At 34.3% G+C, this 16,603-nt stretch overlaps 1 protein-coding gene across 4 annotated transcripts; it reads left to right on the top strand.

The window, feature by feature from the left end:
- LOC141458169 (odorant receptor 47a-like) lies at positions 1 to 14,818 on the top strand. Of its 4 annotated transcripts, XM_074135802.1 has the most exons (17): positions 1 to 437; positions 2,110 to 2,251; positions 3,243 to 3,381; positions 3,758 to 3,950; positions 4,106 to 4,332; positions 5,101 to 5,200; positions 5,451 to 5,558; positions 6,994 to 7,149; positions 7,252 to 7,284; positions 9,406 to 9,547; positions 10,549 to 10,687; positions 10,767 to 10,959; positions 11,064 to 11,287; positions 12,050 to 12,149; positions 12,366 to 12,473; positions 12,557 to 12,712; positions 14,586 to 14,818. In XM_074135802.1, the coding sequence occupies exons 1-17, from the start codon at positions 426 to 428 to the stop codon at positions 14,643 to 14,645; spliced, it is 2,232 nt and encodes a 743-aa protein (XP_073991903.1). In that variant the 5' UTR covers positions 1 to 425; the 3' UTR covers positions 14,646 to 14,818. The 4 variants fall into 4 exon arrangements, with proteins under 4 accessions (XP_073991903.1, XP_073991904.1, XP_073991905.1 ...); XM_074135803.1 differs by lacking the exon at positions 2,110 to 2,251; XM_074135804.1 differs by lacking the exons at positions 2,110 to 2,251; positions 3,243 to 3,381.
- Positions 14,819 to 16,603: the final 1,785 nt, after the last annotated feature.

The raw sequence follows: 16,603 nt of genomic DNA, 5'->3' as shown, positions 1-16,603 counted from the left end.
CGTAACCTCCAGTTACCCCATAACCTACTTTCAATGGATAATAAAGTCGTGCTACTTTTTCTTCCTTATATACATATATGCGTATAAACACGGTATAATGCCACAGTTTGAAGTGAACACTATGTAATTAAAAAAAGCTGTCGGTGGATATATCTACTATTAATGGCGAGTATAGCGCTGTTCTCCTAAAGTATGATAAAGTATGCACCGCGTGAGAGCAACATAATTACAGTCATTATGGTGATACGTTAATAAAATAGCAAGATAGAGAAATGCACTGCAACAGTTTTCCTGATTAAAGATTCATTTCAAGGCCAGAGAAGTACCGCACTGAGTATAAGCCATGAGTATATAAAATAGTGGTGACATCATTGGGCTGTCATATCGGAGTAATTAGTCATTGACGGAACCTACGATTAGCTACGATGCTGCCTTGGGTAAATATTTCCATTTGTACAAAAATATTTAAGAGGCGTGTTTTTTAAGTAAGTACCGTTTTGAAATAAAAGAAAAACAAGTATACTTTTCTAAACAATTTTGTTTTTACATGGAAGCCTAGTACCTTAATCAACTGTTTTACATAATTGCCACTAATATTTAGGCGCTTATCGTATCGTAGAACCCAGCTTTTTGAATCCCATTCTCAAAAGAAATCGATTGCCTGATTTAACAACTACTGCAACACTTCTTGACAATTAAGGAAACTCCTTTGATATCGAGATGCATCTGTTCTCTATCATTGTGTCGTCAACTTTCTGCACCAAATCTTCAATAATGACTGAAGGTCGCCCAATTCGTTCTATATCCTGAACATTCGTGGGGTCATTTTTAGAAGCTCTAACCCATTTCCAAATCATACCACTGTTCATAATGTTTTACTTTATAAACTTCACTGATCTCACTCATGAATTTCTGCTGCTTTCAAACCTAAGAGAACGAATCACAGCGCGTATTTCACAGTCGGCGAGATTCTGAATCGGTGGTGGCATTTTAAACACTCACAAACCAACGTAATCACGGTGAAATGTTTCAGTAAACACTCTGCAGCATTGCAGCGGCTGAATTTCAAAACGGTAGTTATTTAAAAAACACTTCTCGTATTTTTAACAACTTTTTCTACAGACATCAAGTGTCCTATTGTTTCAAAATTTTCCAAACCAACTCTCGCCCTTGTAATCGTGGTGTAACCAACTGAGACTATTTAGGAAGTTCTACGAAAACATTGAGCCCCGGCATCGTCTTCATTCTTGATCGACAGATACTCGATCAAAAGTTCGAACCGTCTTCTTTATCAACAAGCCTGGCCCAACTGATCATGTACGATATCTTGGACCTAGACAAGATACATGCAACTTTCCTTACAGAACTTAACAACAGATTTACGAGTACTCTACTCCGAGACAGCTTACCTGACAAACGCTCAAGTGTCAGCTTTACAACTACATCAACTTTCAACTTTACAGATAAACGACGGTTGTATCGATGGTATCAAATTGAGCTTTACCAAATGGAATTATAAGGCACTGCGGAAAGGTTGAAAATCTATAAAGCGTAAAATCTTCCGTCGCATACCCTATGTTCTATGTCAGTAACTTTTCATAGCAAGATCTGAACATTCCATTATCTTTCTGGCATCACCAAAACACGCCACTAAATTTTACCAAAACTTTTCTTTACATTCCCATCCTTCCGCTGCAAACTTGTTCATCCTGACCTCGAAGACTCCGTTGGCCTCGTGACCAACTGGTAGACCAGATCATCACTGAATGATCGGCGTTCAAATAACGTCCGTCAAGATACCAACTTGACGGACGTCAAATATTATGTGTATGTTCTAATCACATTTACTTCAGCTATAGCTAAAATTGTAAATATGCAACATGTACGTAAATAATTCCACATATGTAGTTAGGAAATCTGAGATATTTTAAAGCAAAAAAAAACAAACAGACGAGCCTCACATTCGACCGAAATGATAGAATGTGTCAATGGTACTTGACCAGAACACCATGTTTGAAATACGGTGAAGATTCAATTTGGAAAATTCGGCACGTTCACAATACTTCATTCTATCAGAGGAAGTAGTGAAAGTACCAAATTGTGTTTTAGATACCGGCGGATATGTCACCGGCGAGAGTGGCCTACTTCAGTCTGAGATTGTGCGGCGTAATGAATCAACAAGGTAGACCATGGTCTTTGGTACATACAGTCTTTCAAATGACTTGCACCATTTTGATGATGATATTCTCTGGTAGGTTCCAATTCATAGTCTAATACCTAATCATAGTTCAGTGCATTTTGATAATAAGCTATAATTATAATAGTACGATCTATTCCGCAAGCTGAATTATTGTCAGCTCTAAAGGGCACTTGAAGAAGCCGCACCAGGAACACGATGGCACCATCAGATTTTGGTGGCGAGTTGGAAGAATCTAGGAGTTGCAGGCAGATTTTCTCGAGTACAACATGTGTTAAGATAACCTAAAAAATTCTCTTATTTCAACGAATGGAAAATTCGATTTTCAGAAATGAATTTCATTCAAACTCAACCCTTGAGCTTTTTTTTAATTAAACACCTATGACTGGATGGGATGCTTGAATTGAGCGACGTTACCCTGAATCCTATTCAATCCCTAGACCGTAATAATTATCCTTTTTGGGTATTGGTCCCTCAGTGAATTAAGATTTCAGTGATGTTCACTTTCTCTATTCAATTAGACGCAAAGGTTCGAAATAAAGCACGGATTTATAATTGGCAGTTCGAATCCCGCGTGTAGTTACTTTTAATTTGTAAGAAAAATATTTGCGAATTATGTGCTTCCGCCCCCGTCCACGTCACCTAATTGGCAGTTGGATGGTAAGCCCTGCCTGTAAAATAAGCGATTACCTACATAACCTGATGCAATAGAGGCCAGATTTACTCAGCCTGAAATTCTCCCGAGATCAAGGTAGTTTCCAAAGACGGCGAATTTCATCCAAATCCAAAAGACTGCACAGATTCTAGAAGGAATTGTCCAACTATGTTTTGGAGGCGATGAATTATTTTTGAAGGTTGCATGACGCTCAATAAACACTGTCTTTGAATAAGTTCGAACAACATCTCTTCGTCATAGTTTCTATTACGCTAATCCTTCTATTTTACTAGGGACCATCTGCATCCCCAGCACATCCTGCTTTGTAGTATTGTTGTTCCCTTATGTTCGAACACCCTCGATCTATACTAAACTTTCTCATCTTCTTAGTTCTGGATCTGTTCGTGGGCGACGAAGAACTGCCAGAATTGGTCATGGCGATGACTTCTACGATGATTTCGGTGCAGGTCAACTCTAAGGCCGTCAATATTCTTCTTCATCAAACAGAGCTACGGCAGATACTAGATAGGTAGTTCCTATATTTAATTATTTTTTTAATTTTAGACACATTTGTAACGAAGGGTTATCATTAATGGAAACTATTCATTTAGATCGCCCTAAATTCTGTAAGTATTCTGTTGATAAAGTTTCGTTCATTGTTTATCGTTCGTTTCCTGCAAGGGTAAGAAAATATCAATCTCAACTAGAATGTTTTCTACTAAGGTGCAAAAATCTTTGGTATATACTCCTACTTAAGTTCTACTGGAGACGTGTTCGGGGTATAAACTAAATTCAATGAAAGCTGCAGATACAAAACCAATCCATCGTTTCGAAATGGAACACAAAATTTACAACTTCTTATTAAAAGCAAGTAACAACATTTTCACGTCCCATTGAATTTACAGAATAGACAAAATTCGCAACGATATTCTGCAAGATAAGGATAAACGTCACTACATACTAAACGGAGAGCAATCGGCCAAACAGTACTTAAGTTCCTATGGGATATTCATAGCGGTAGTGCTGACATTCTCAATGTTTTCCAACGCTGCCCTGGACTTCAGCACCAACATGGAAAAGCCACATTTATTGTTGCAGGTATGAATTTCTTTTTAAGTCAAAACTAAAATGGATATTTTTTTTTAATGAATGGGATAATGTACATTTCTTGGGATCAGGCTGCTGATCCTGTAGATTTTCTGGAGATAAATCAAGATCTTTCTTTCTTTTGATTAATGTTGTTATAATTTCAGATTTGGATTCCGTGGAAAATGTCTACAGGATGGTTATACGCTGCCGGCCAGATTTTTAACTGCTTCTGCGTACTACCGACAGCGTTCCTTTATGTGGTTTATGTTGGATTAAATTTCATGTTCACATATGAAATGTCTGCATTTTTGAAAGTATTACAGGCTCGTATGAAAGAGATGAAACGATTAGATGATCCTGATATCTATCGCCAGCACAGAGAGATCTTAAGGTACTTATTTCATCCGGAGTAGAAATTTTCGGGACCATTTTGAGTTATTGAAAAGAGAGATTTTTGGAAAGATCAGGTTCAATTTCTTTCGTCTTCATTGGTAAATGGCTATAGACCAGAATTACGATTAATTTTCTTCGTTGTATAGTTTGGGACCAAAGGTTATTTTCGTAGCGCGAGAATTCGCGCTTCTTCAAGAGCGAACAACCATTATGTTGATTAATTTACAAAATCAACATTGATAGCTTTGTATTTCAATAAAAACTGTCGAATCATAATCAATCCAAGGGGGATTATGTTGAAAAAGCCTTTGCATCTCAAACAATAGCTGGTGCAAATCGTGGTATAGATAATAAAGTCGTTCAAATAAGGTTACTTATTGTACGTGAAAGGCAAGCTACCTGAGGAACGTTGGCAGAAGATGAACAGGTGTTAGTAAAAATCAGGCTTAATCCCAAGACTAAACTTCTAAATTTTTAAAAGGACTAACTTTTTACTAAAATCCACTGTACGTAAGGAGGGGAAGAAAGTTCTCACTGATCATGTAAGGAGGGAATGTTTGCCCTTGAAACTTTTAAAAGAAAACTTAGAAACCAAAAACCAGATTGAAGAGAGTTATAATTCTTTAAAAAAAATTGTCCAATTTTCGATAATTTAGTATTTATTACACTAAGATAGTCGACTTTTTTACATAAAGAAAGCGCCAAAAAAAAAAAAAATTAGTTGCGTTCATGCTGCGAGATGATTCTTACTACCATCTTGTTTCAGGTTATTGACCGACTATAACGATTTGTTTTCCGGACTAATGTATATAGAAGTATTGGTATCACCGTTGGAACCTTGTGGATTTGGTTTTGCATTGATGAAGGTAGGTTATAACATTTTGAAGATTCATTTCCGCCGTCTGTTGTTTTTGCTTATTAACTAATCTGAACGGCAAATGCCAAGGTTCCTAGTCGCAAGCAAACTTATTACTTGAGTTCTCTGGATGAATTGAACGATTGTCTGTCTAGTTTTTATTGAATGATTGTCACTGTAGATAGTCGGAGAAAAGATTACTTTACTTGTTACCATAAAACTCGTTAATGAATTAATACTTGTTTTCTTTTTGTTTCTAGACAATCCACACCAACTTGTTCGTATCTTTAGACTTATTTTGCAAATTTCTGGTAGCTGTGTTAGCATCATTCATACTGTGCGCTTGTGGACAGGAAATCAGTACGCAGGTAACAACTCTCTTAATAGCAGAATGTAAAAAAAAAACACAAGTCTTGGCATTATTTTTTCCTTTTATTTAGTTCAATGTACTGATTAATACTCATTCAGTTTTCTGAATATATGACAAATCAGTCGAGATTCGGACGTACGAGCAGATTTAAAAAAATTATAAAATGAGTGATTGATTGAAATTCGTGCGATATTGAAGCGATATAACAGCAACAGCTTCAGCTCTTAAAAATTAGCAAAATTAAGAGAGAGTGAATTTGTGCTGCCCAGAATTGGTTTAAAAATTTCTGGGATTAAAAATTTTGAAAAGTAAGCCTGAAAAGTCCAATATCTTGACTCAACTGCTTTAAGAGAAGTTGTAAAAGCTGCTTCTCAAGTAGTAAACTTAAAGGCGGGTTCGAAGTCTTTCAGTCAACCATAATTAGGCAATATCATTACACTGGAATAGTGGCTACAAGTTTTAGGGCTATCCGTCTCTAATTGTGAACTCAGCTGAAAGTAAATAGGGTTGAAACTCTTTTTGTGTATCCAAAAGATTCTTTATTTATAAAATCAATGGTATTTATTTATAAAACATCCAAACAGTAGTTACATCTGGCCAGTCGCTCTCCCGGAGCCTCGAAGAATTGCAAAGAAGATAATGCTCTGCGAATGGTGCAATTAGAAGAGTTGGTCCCGTTGGGGCAGCTATTGCAGTTGAGCTCCATTCAGCGTAACTTTCCATGCTGTTCTGGCTAAATTCCTTTTCTGTCAACAGAAAGAAGTTCTTCTTCAGCTTGGTGGTGACATCACACATGAACTGATGTTTGAACTTCTTCCTCACTCTGTTTATAGCCAGACCTCGCTATTTCGGATTACCACTTATTCCGAGCTAAGACTAATTTTTTTGATTTTATCCGTAGTAGCTTGTATGTTTATTGTATCTTTAATTAGTTTTGGACATACTTGTACCATCAGAAGTAGATTAAATTAGATGGTGTACAGATTTAGGTTTCCGTCTCGCATTACTCAATCAGCGAGAGTCGAGCGAAACGGAAACATGAGTGAAGTCTAAACTTATTTCGGATAACAGTCCGAAACCTGTTAGGTATACAATAAATACGCTTATAACGATGGACAAAATCAAAGATATTAGCCCTGCGAATCTAACCACATTTTCAAATAATTGTGCTTCTGCGGGTTGTTATAACGTCTGAATATATCTTGAGAATTAGTCATCAAAAAATTAAATTGTAAATACTTAGTATAATTTCGAATACTTACTTAAATATATAGATTCAAAGATTAGGCTAAATCTGCAAATGCTTCTAAACCTCTTAGGGTTTCTATTTATTGGTTTAGTTTGAAGTAAACTTTTGTGAAAATTATAGCACACAATAAATTCAATTAGCGAATTAGTCGTGTGAATGATTCACTCACTTAGTTTCTCTTCAGGTGGATAACCTACATGAAAGTGCATATATGAGTAACTGGTACAATGAAGAGCCTGCAATGAGAAAGTATTTGTTGCAATTGATGACTATAACTGTACAACCCAATGGACTTTGCTACAGAAAGATGCTAATGTTTAATTTTGTCTGCTTCACTTCAGTAAGTATGTGCTTTACTCTTTTAAAGTTTGTTTCTCATCTAAATGTATTTAACAAACTTAAACAATTACAATTACTTAGTAATTGGTTTATTTACTTGCAGATTGCGCAAGCTATATATTCTTATCTGTCAATGGTGAGCCAATTTGATCAAAATTAATCTCTATTTAGAAACTAATAACTAGCGCAACTAACTAATCTGCCAGTGTTAACATTTAATTATACTTAGATGTGCTATTTAACAAAAATAGAAAAATGATTCCTCATTATTGAAACTTGATAGTATGAAAACAATAAATTATTGTTAGTAACATTAAATTAACAAATTATTTAAAAACCTTTATGTTTAAATTATTATGTTATATTAAATTATTTCTTTATTCCACGAGAATGTAAATTGTATCTTTAACAAACTAAAATTCAAATATTGTTCACTGGAACGCTGTTATGTGAATAAACTGAAAAACACACAATAAAACTTTAACCAAGCGATAAACACTGTATTTGTCCACAGTAAGCAAAATTATTATTATAAGTAATGGTATGAACAAAATTTGAAAAATGCTAAAACTAGAAAGTTTCCTACAAATTTGCGTATGTACCATACTACGTAACATTTTGAAATTATTAAATAAAATTTATTTTTTGAAGTTTATGTTTCATTTTCATTTGTTTATTTTATAGTAATAAATATTTTAAAAGTCGGTCTATTAGGCGAGTTAATAGTGTAGTTGAAAATTATTAGTCTGAATTGGTTTAGAGTGAAAAAATTTGGATGATCTGGATGGAATGAAAGAGGTGAACATTATTAAGATTAAGATGCAGAACGAAAGAAAGAAGAAGAAAGAACAAATGCGCTGACGGCACCGAAATCAGCAAGAATTTGGGGAATTATAAGTGAAAAGGTCGGACAGAGAGGGGTCAAGTAGTACTGGTCCGCGAGAGGGGTGGAAAAAAGGACATAAGGATCCCACACCCTGCGACACCTGTGGAGACAAAGGGAAGCTGGCCTTAATTCATTGGGTCAATTGGAACGGACAATATTCAAAGAAAAGAATTCTATACAAAACAAAAAATCTACAGTAAATAAATTCTATTTCAGCAAGGTGAGTTTCCATCAGCACGTTTTGGTTACCACCATTTGTGTAACCCCGCAACAGTAAACGTTTATTCTGGTCTGTTTGTAGTTTGTGCTGTATAAACCAAACTTCACACGTATATTTTAGAGACAATGCAGAGATTCTATTCGGCCAAACAATATTACCACTTAAGGGGGGTAAAGCGTAATGCAGAGATGAGGTGATTTAAAAACTGCGAGCAGTAAATAATTAGAATCAAAGCACAAAGTTACCTTCTCTATTTAAAAATATTAAATAAAAGATCAATATATACGCAACGATCTAAAAAAAAAATTAATAAATGACAGTACAACAAGACTACAAAAATTACCTTAAAACATGTAACTATGAACAGAGTTAATGCTCTATTACAAGAACATAGTACTATTATCAGATATAAGAAAATGGTCTACTATTATAGTATAACGGGATAATCATACGACATTAACTAATCTAACCAAAACTATGTACCCAGTTATTTTCAGTTAATTACTTTTTTGGTTTCTTTCTCCAGTATAAATTGTAAATGGAGAAGTTATGTAATAATTACAGTCTTATAGAGGTAATGAAGAAAGAAGTGGATTAAAGTACAGTAATTAAGAAGCATACTGATCAAGTATTCATCGATAATAAGTCACAATGGTCGGGGGGGGGGGGGGATTTATATAATCGGCTGAACCCTTCAAACATGGGGCAATGAGTTGTTAATACAAACCGCTCAATAGTCATTCCTGGCCAGTTGATAGACAGATCTACAGAGGTGATGTTCAGCAGTAATGACGTCGGTAAACATTACCTTTTTCTTTATTTTTTTTATTATATTTTTCTGTTTTATTATTTAATTATTCCCCCATTTTGCTTCTATCGTTAATTTTATGCAGATTCAATGCCATAGCTCCGTCAGAAAAGTAGATAATATTCAAAATTTATTGTTTAAATCTAATACTTGACGATCTTATCTGTTTTACTTTTTTACTCTCAATTTAATCTTATCAATACCCACTTATTCTAAAGTAATTGTATGCATGAGAAGTGATATATAGAGTAACACACAGCTTTTTGTGTTTCCTTTGTTTGTAAATGGTATTTATAACTGATAATATTAATTTAGATTTAAAAAACTCTTATCTTAATTCCAGTTAAAAGAAGATAAGTCACCCTTTAAACTTGCCTACAAAAGCCTTAAATATGCTGGCATTATGAACCAAGAAGGTCGGCCGTGGTCGCTGGTGTACACTACGGTAATGGTCATAGGCAGTAGCTGTCTGACGGTCTTATCAAGTAAGTTGACTGTTGGTTTGGCTTGAAAATCAATCTTCTATGAAAATCGTACCAGTGATTATGTGCAGATTCTTTAAAAGTCGTGGGCCCAACCTAGATCAGCATTCTTCAGTATTTTATATATCCAGAAATAGGTTACCCCTACTTTAGTTATTATCATTAAAAAGAAGTCTTATATTGGTTTTCCAAATCGGGAGAAGTGGGATTTCCAAGAGTTGTTATTTATGGAAACGTTATTTCTTCTGGGGTCAGCACTATCAGCAAGTTGAGGAAATTGTAGCTAGTGTCCCTGACTTTTAAATGAAACATAGAGTGCTACCAACTTTCAGATGAATTAGTTTAAATTGCAAACGCTTCTATTTTAGAAGCAAGGCGAGATTCCAATTGAAACTAAGCAAATCATGACTACACTCCTAATGTTCAGCAACTTAGCAATAAGATTTACTATATATCGTTACTCAAACCAACTCACTGTCTAGCGCTAGCTTGTGTAAATTGTTTTGTGAAGGTATTTCATATATATTTTGTTGCTGATTAAAGTCCAGACCTAGAAAGACGTGGATCATACAGACTTCTGGACTTTTTCTTTAAAATTTTCGAAAATTTTAGAATTTTCTCCTGAATGAACTATCTTGAAGAAAAAAGGTTTAGAAGGCTGGCGATGATTAGTGGATGTTGGAACAGGATATATGTTCTTAGATGTTTGCCATTTTCAGAATTCTTTAGGGACTTGACTTCGGAAGAAACTTAAGGTAAGACGGTTCTACTTAAAAAAAAAGTCACATTAGACCTCATGTGATCGCATCCTATTGTGAGAAGAACTCGTTATCTGTCTTCTAAGTCTGACAACTCAAAATCAAAGAAATCTGCAAAAATCCAACTGAAATTCCATGGTAAAATAAAATTGACAGATGACGTAAACCTCTAAAAAAAATGAAGAAACTTTATTATTTTTTTGGTGAAAGTATTTTCTTGATAAAAGATAAGATCCATCTTTGCAGTCGCGGATCTAATATGGGGTCAGGAAGAGTTACCAGAGTTCGTCTCAGCACTTTCCACCTTAACAATAACCATCCACGTCAATAGTAAAATGATCAATATACTTAGGAATCAAACGGAAATCCGCCAACTGATTAATAGGTAAAACGTTGAAAAAAAAAAAGTGAAAGTTGAAATTACTATATTTAAATATGACTAAAATATTTTTTTGTTTTCACAGATTTGAAAATGTTCGCCAAAAAATCTTACAAGATAATAGGAGGAAACATTTAATTTTATGGGCTGATCAATTTTCACTGAAAGTTGCCTTTTATTATGGAATGTTTTTTGCAAGTTGTCCGATTTTCTCAACGATCTCAAATATCATCATAGACGTGGTCACTGGGAGTGAAAAACCACATTTAGTTTTGCAGGTAAAGAAACTGTAAAATAAACGAAAGATTGTAATCCGTTGCGTTTTTATTGTTAGTTTCTTCGGAGGATTGCCTTGGTCTGATGTTTTCTTCTTTTCTTGTAGTTGTGGGTCCCATGGCGCATCAGGGACCTTGAGACCTACCTGGGAGCTACACTAGTTTCCATTGTATGTATATTCCCTACAGCCTCGATCTACATGGCTTTTACCGTTTTCAATTTTATATTCACCATAGAATTGTCCGCATTTCTACAATTCCTTCAGTCTAGATTTGAGACATTGAAGGTGGATAATAAGGAGGTTTATCGACAACATAAAGAAATTATTGAGTGAGTACTTCTTCTTTTTAAAATTTAAGGAAAATTGTCGCGAAACTCTGAATGTGGACAAAGAAAAAAGAAAATTTCTGTAAATCAGTAGAAGAAGAGGGGTGAAAACAATTGTTATTTAGCAAACTCGTACATTACATTTATGAGACAGTTTCAAGTTCATAAGACCTTAAAAAAGTCTCAGAAACAGCAAGTGGAAAACACCTGGAGAAGAATTAAGATGATTGCCAATAAATGTTTTGCCAGGAATTAGAAAAAATTGAACAGATGTAATCTTGCCGTCCTTTCGTACAATAAGTAGTCTGCTGTTCAAATTGCGGAGTTAGACGGGTATCGGGCATGCTATTATAGCGAGGATGCACTGTAGAGTTCAGTAGGGATTATAGGAATTATTTGTGGCGACTTTTTTTTATAGCAATTGTTTGCACGGTTCCATATTTGGTCAGTTTTATTATAGTATGCTTGCTATATATCTCTAAAGGAGTTAAAAGGGGCGACCTGCTTGATAGATAAGTTATTAAAATGCTAAAAAAGTAATCGCTTATTTTTTTTAGGGCTTAACGTCAAACTACCAATTTCGTGGATGGGGGCGATAGCTCATGGTTTACTAAATAACATTTTCTCTATCAAATAGAAAGTATCTGTACGCGGCATAAAAACTGGGGATCATCCACTTACAAATCCATGCTCTTATCCACTACACAAACACCCAAATAGAGTGCAAAATAGATTTGAAGTGTCTAATTCAAATTGATTTTCCAGATTACTAAGAGATTACAATGAAATATTCTCCGGCCAGCTGTACGTAGAAATCATTATATCATCCTTACAGCCATGTGGATTTGGATACACGTTCATTAAGGTGAATCATTTAAAATTCGGCATTAAATGCAAGTAGCTGGTAGAATTGCAAGATTGTGGCACACTTATTGGTTGAAGTCCAAATCGATTAAAAACTCTACTAGTTTCGAACACTCTAAATTCTTAATTTGTACAATTTTTTCAAAATAAGTGTGTATGTTGTTCCTTTCGTTTCAAACTAAGTATAATAATTATTGATTTTTCTTCTGTCTTGCAGGCTGTAAAAAAACTCAATATACGGGCAATAGATTACATTTATAAATTTATGGTTTCTGCCGCATCACCCTTCATCTTGTGCGCTTGCGGACAGGAAATCAGTACTCAGGTATCGTACTTAGAAAATAATGATGGATCTAAGAGCATTGGTCTACATATCTAACCCTTTTTTTACGATATTTAATATTTCAGTTAGAGAAATTACATACAAGTTGCTACATGTGTAATTGGTACGAGGAAAAGCCAGCGAGCCGAAGATATCTAGGGCAGGTGATGACAGTGACTTTGAAGCCCATTGCTCTCAGTTTTAGAAGAATGGTACCCTTCAACTATGTCTGCTTTGCTTCGGTAAAAATTTAGAAAACATTTTGCTTTCTCTTCCTGGTTCCGGTAACAATTCTTCTTTTGGAATGATCTAGAAGAGGTGATAATCCAGAAATCCGAGCTTCCAATGCTTCAGAGAGGATATATCCCGCTTCAATACTACAAAAATCTCAGCCTCTCCAACAGGAAATCTAAAACAGCATAAAAATGAAGTTAGGAATGTATGTAAATTACTACAAGAAGTGAGGGAAGCTGGCTGAGTGGGATGACGACTTCTTGGCGCCTGTTCACTCTTGTCCCCGCTTAAGCCCGTATTTCACAGGGACAGGATTCCGGAATGTGTGCCAAATAGGCCTCTACGGCTGCTGTTCCCTCTTCACAATATTGTAAACGTTTTCCAGCTATCTTTAGTTTTGGGAATAGTAGGTAGAAGTTTAAAGGTTGTTCCAAAGCATCTTTGTGAGCATTGTACTGATGAAAGGTGATTTAATTATATTCTTTTGCGATCTGTGTCTCTTCTAGAAAAATGTTTCGTTCAGTTAGTCCAGATTTGTGTTGACTTCTCTAATCACCTTTTCTACATAATAATAATAAATCCCTTTTTGCATCGGAAATTACACTAACCGTGCGAAGGTAGTAAAGCTAGTATTTTTCTTAATATCGGGAAATAAGTCGTTTTCCGAGTGATTTTTCTAAGAAAAATCAAATGTTAAGAGCTTTAGATGTTCTCAAACATACCCAAAATGGCTAAAAAATAATTTTACATTTGTTACAAACAAGAAGGTTTAATAATTATTTGGTAATTTTGGGAGAGTTGCGTTTAATTACCAAAAAAATTGGAAACCTCCTGCCACATATTTAAGTGATCAATATCTTTCATGTAAAGGATCAAATTTATTCCTCAATTTACCAAATAATGCACTTTACTAAACTTGTGAAGCATGTACTGTGCCTTCAAAGGTGCCTCTTCAGATACAGAGAGCAGTTGATAACCTCCTGGCTAACCTGGCTTGCGAGTCTGAGGAGGCACAGTTCATGCTGCAAAAGTGCATTATTTAATAAATTAAGGAATAAGTTTGATCCTTTACATGAAAGATATTGATCTCTCAAATATGTGACAGGAGGTTTCCAATTTTTTTGGTAATTAAACGCAACTCTCCCAAAATTACCAAATAATTATTAAACCTTCTTGTTTGTAACAGATGTAAAATTATTTTTTAGCCATTTTGTGTATGTTTGAGAACATCTAAAGCTCTTAACATTTGATTTTTCTTAGAAAAATCACTCGGAAAACGACTTATTTCCCGATATTAAGAAAAATACTAGCTTTACTACCTTGGCAATATTTACAGTAGAAAGGGGATGGAAAAATACATAAAAATGACCTATCGCGTGCTCTTCTTTCTCTTTGATAACAACTTAAAAAAATTGAAATATGATTAAAAATACCAGATTTTGAAATGGCCTAGCACCTTTAATTTTGAAGATATCGAATTGCGGTTTCCGGTTTCTTTCATAACTTTTTATATTCTTTAAAACTGTGTATATGAAAATGGGGGTCAACTGCGAACCCTCACTTTTGGTCGCGCGTCAGACGCGTATGCGGGCAGGAATCTAAAATCAAGTCACATATTCTGAAACTAGAGGTGACAGACAACAAATTTTTCCTCTACCATTTTTCGCTCAGAACAACCGTTTAAGCATGAAATGCATTTGAGCCGTCTTAAAATGAACACCCTGTATATTTAATACGAATAAATACAATTAAATTTTTATATTGATCTCTTTTACTTTTGTTCAATATGTTTTTGAATTTTTCAACCACTAAGTGCCACGTTATATTTTTAATTGTCATCGTTATTATATTTGTAATAAATATAATCTTAATTTTTAATAGGTAGCCCAAGGAATATACTCATACCTGATGATGGTCTATCAGTTTGACGAAGGCGATTGAGCTCGTTTTAGTGGAAATCAATACTATTGATTTAGATTTATAGTTTTTAATTAATGACCTAGTTCTGGTATCTTAAAAATGTTTGCTGATATTTAAGTCAATCGTGTAAATGTAATACATCTAAGTTGAAATTAAAAAATAGTTTTGTACTAAAATTAATAAAAATTCTGCATTCATGATGTTTTTATTGTTTATTTGTATATTTTTTTTATATTCTTATAAATTTATTTTAGACGTTTCCACTTGAAGAGTGATTGAGTGTGAATTACGGGAACTTGCTTACACACAATCTATGGCAGCAAACTGTGGCTTATCCTAGAGTTCGATCTAGAGCTTCCTCTTCAGTAGTTGAATTCATTAATTTAAATTACTAGAATTTTAGAATTACTTTCAATTAGATTAGGAGTAAGCGTTATTATTATCTTTCTATTACGATCATGCGCAAATACAGGTTACGGTTATGTCTAAAACATTAAAAGTAATTGTAAGTAAAACCCGCCTGAAACAATTTGAACATTTCAGATTATTAAGATCTCGCAAATAAATCAACAGTTTTCATTTTAAGAGCGAATTTAGAGAGGTTTCTGGATTAAGTTTCCATTATTTTCTTTAAAATTATAATTTACAATACTCGTACTATAGAATAAAACAGTTTTCGCATTATCTTGATGGGAATTCACATACAAACAGAAAATTGTCCAGTATTGGACAATTTTGTCTTTAATGAGGGGACTTGGTGACCGATAGAGCTCTGAAAAAAAAAACTCCGGGAGCCAATCTCTGATTTGAAAATATCACAGAAATATGAGAAAGAGACTTAGAATTGTAAGATATTTCCGTACATACGTGCATAAAATCATTCGCAATATCTAGGTTCTCGTTAAATGTTTAGTTTGTAAGAAAAACAAGCTTCACAAGTTGTCAGTTGCATGATCCTGCTATCTTCAGGACAACTACTGACATTACCCTAAAGATTAGAGCTTTAAAGAAAACTTTAGAGCAAACCATCAGCAAACGTAGTGACTCAGTGCTTTGCAACACAAAAAACGGTTAAGGAATCACATTAAAATTGGACTAAAAACGCCTACCTTCCCAAACTTCTACAGTAAAAAATTATGGCTCCTGATTAAAAGTTTTAGTAAAAATCTGTAGAACAACCACCTGGGCAAGAAGTGTTGCGATTAGTTGCTGTTGAACGTCGCCTAGGCCCGAAAAAAGTTCTGTTTGTCTGAAATAATTCAAATACACTTACCATTTTAAAATTGTAATAGACTAAGGTTTTGAACGTTATGGGGTTACTATTTTGGAACACGCATCGATTAGAACATTTTCTAAGAGGTAGGCAAAATTTCATGACAATCAGAGCTAACTGATGCAATTTTTTAAAAAAATAATAATAAAACTAATTACATTTTGAACGTTTACTCTTTTTTTTACAAAAAATAGATGGTAACCCGTTCATTCAAGTTTTATTTCTACTCTGTTTTCAGTTGTTTTTTTTAATTTTTAAATCTGGATAGCCTTCCAAATAATGTAGATAGAATAAAATGATTAATAACCATTCGCCAATCTCAGTTAATGCTCTTTGCGATCATATGCTCACATTAGGTATGAATGTAATTGGGTTCCACCCATGCTTAGTATTACCAACTCCCTTATTAAAACTGTCCGGTAGGACAGTTGTACAAAGGGTTGATCGTCAAAAACTGCACGAAAAAGCGTAACGTTGAAAAACACCCAAATTTGACAATTTTTTTTTCTCTTTTTCTATAAAAGATAAAATTCCCAAATTTTCTTTATAATATAGGGCAAATCCTCCTTTATTGCTGTAATTTTTTTGCAACAACCTAGATTTGATAAATTTTGAGAAAAAAGATGCTGAAAATGAGCAAAAACGGCATTTTCAAAAATTGTTCTTCTTCTTCTTCTTCTTCTACTTCTTCTTCTTCTTCTTGTTA

Source organism: Rhodnius prolixus, unplaced genomic scaffold (assembly GCF_049639745.1).
Source record: "Rhodnius prolixus isolate KJV_2025 unplaced genomic scaffold, Rpr scaffold_5, whole genome shotgun sequence".
NCBI lineage: Eukaryota > Metazoa > Arthropoda > Insecta > Hemiptera > Reduviidae > Rhodnius > Rhodnius prolixus.
Note: the sequence above shows the minus strand (reverse complement) of the source record. Positions and strands in the feature narration are given on the sequence as shown.

Coding starts and splice junctions, on each gene's coding strand:
- LOC141458169 (XM_074135802.1), top strand. Junction 11,288..12,049: donor CAACATAAAGAAATTATTGA/GTGAGTACTTCT, acceptor TTGATTTTCCAG/ATTACTAAGAGATTACAATG. Junction 12,713..14,585: donor ACTATGTCTGCTTTGCTTCG/GTAAAAATTTAG, acceptor AATTTTTAATAG/GTAGCCCAAGGAATATACTC.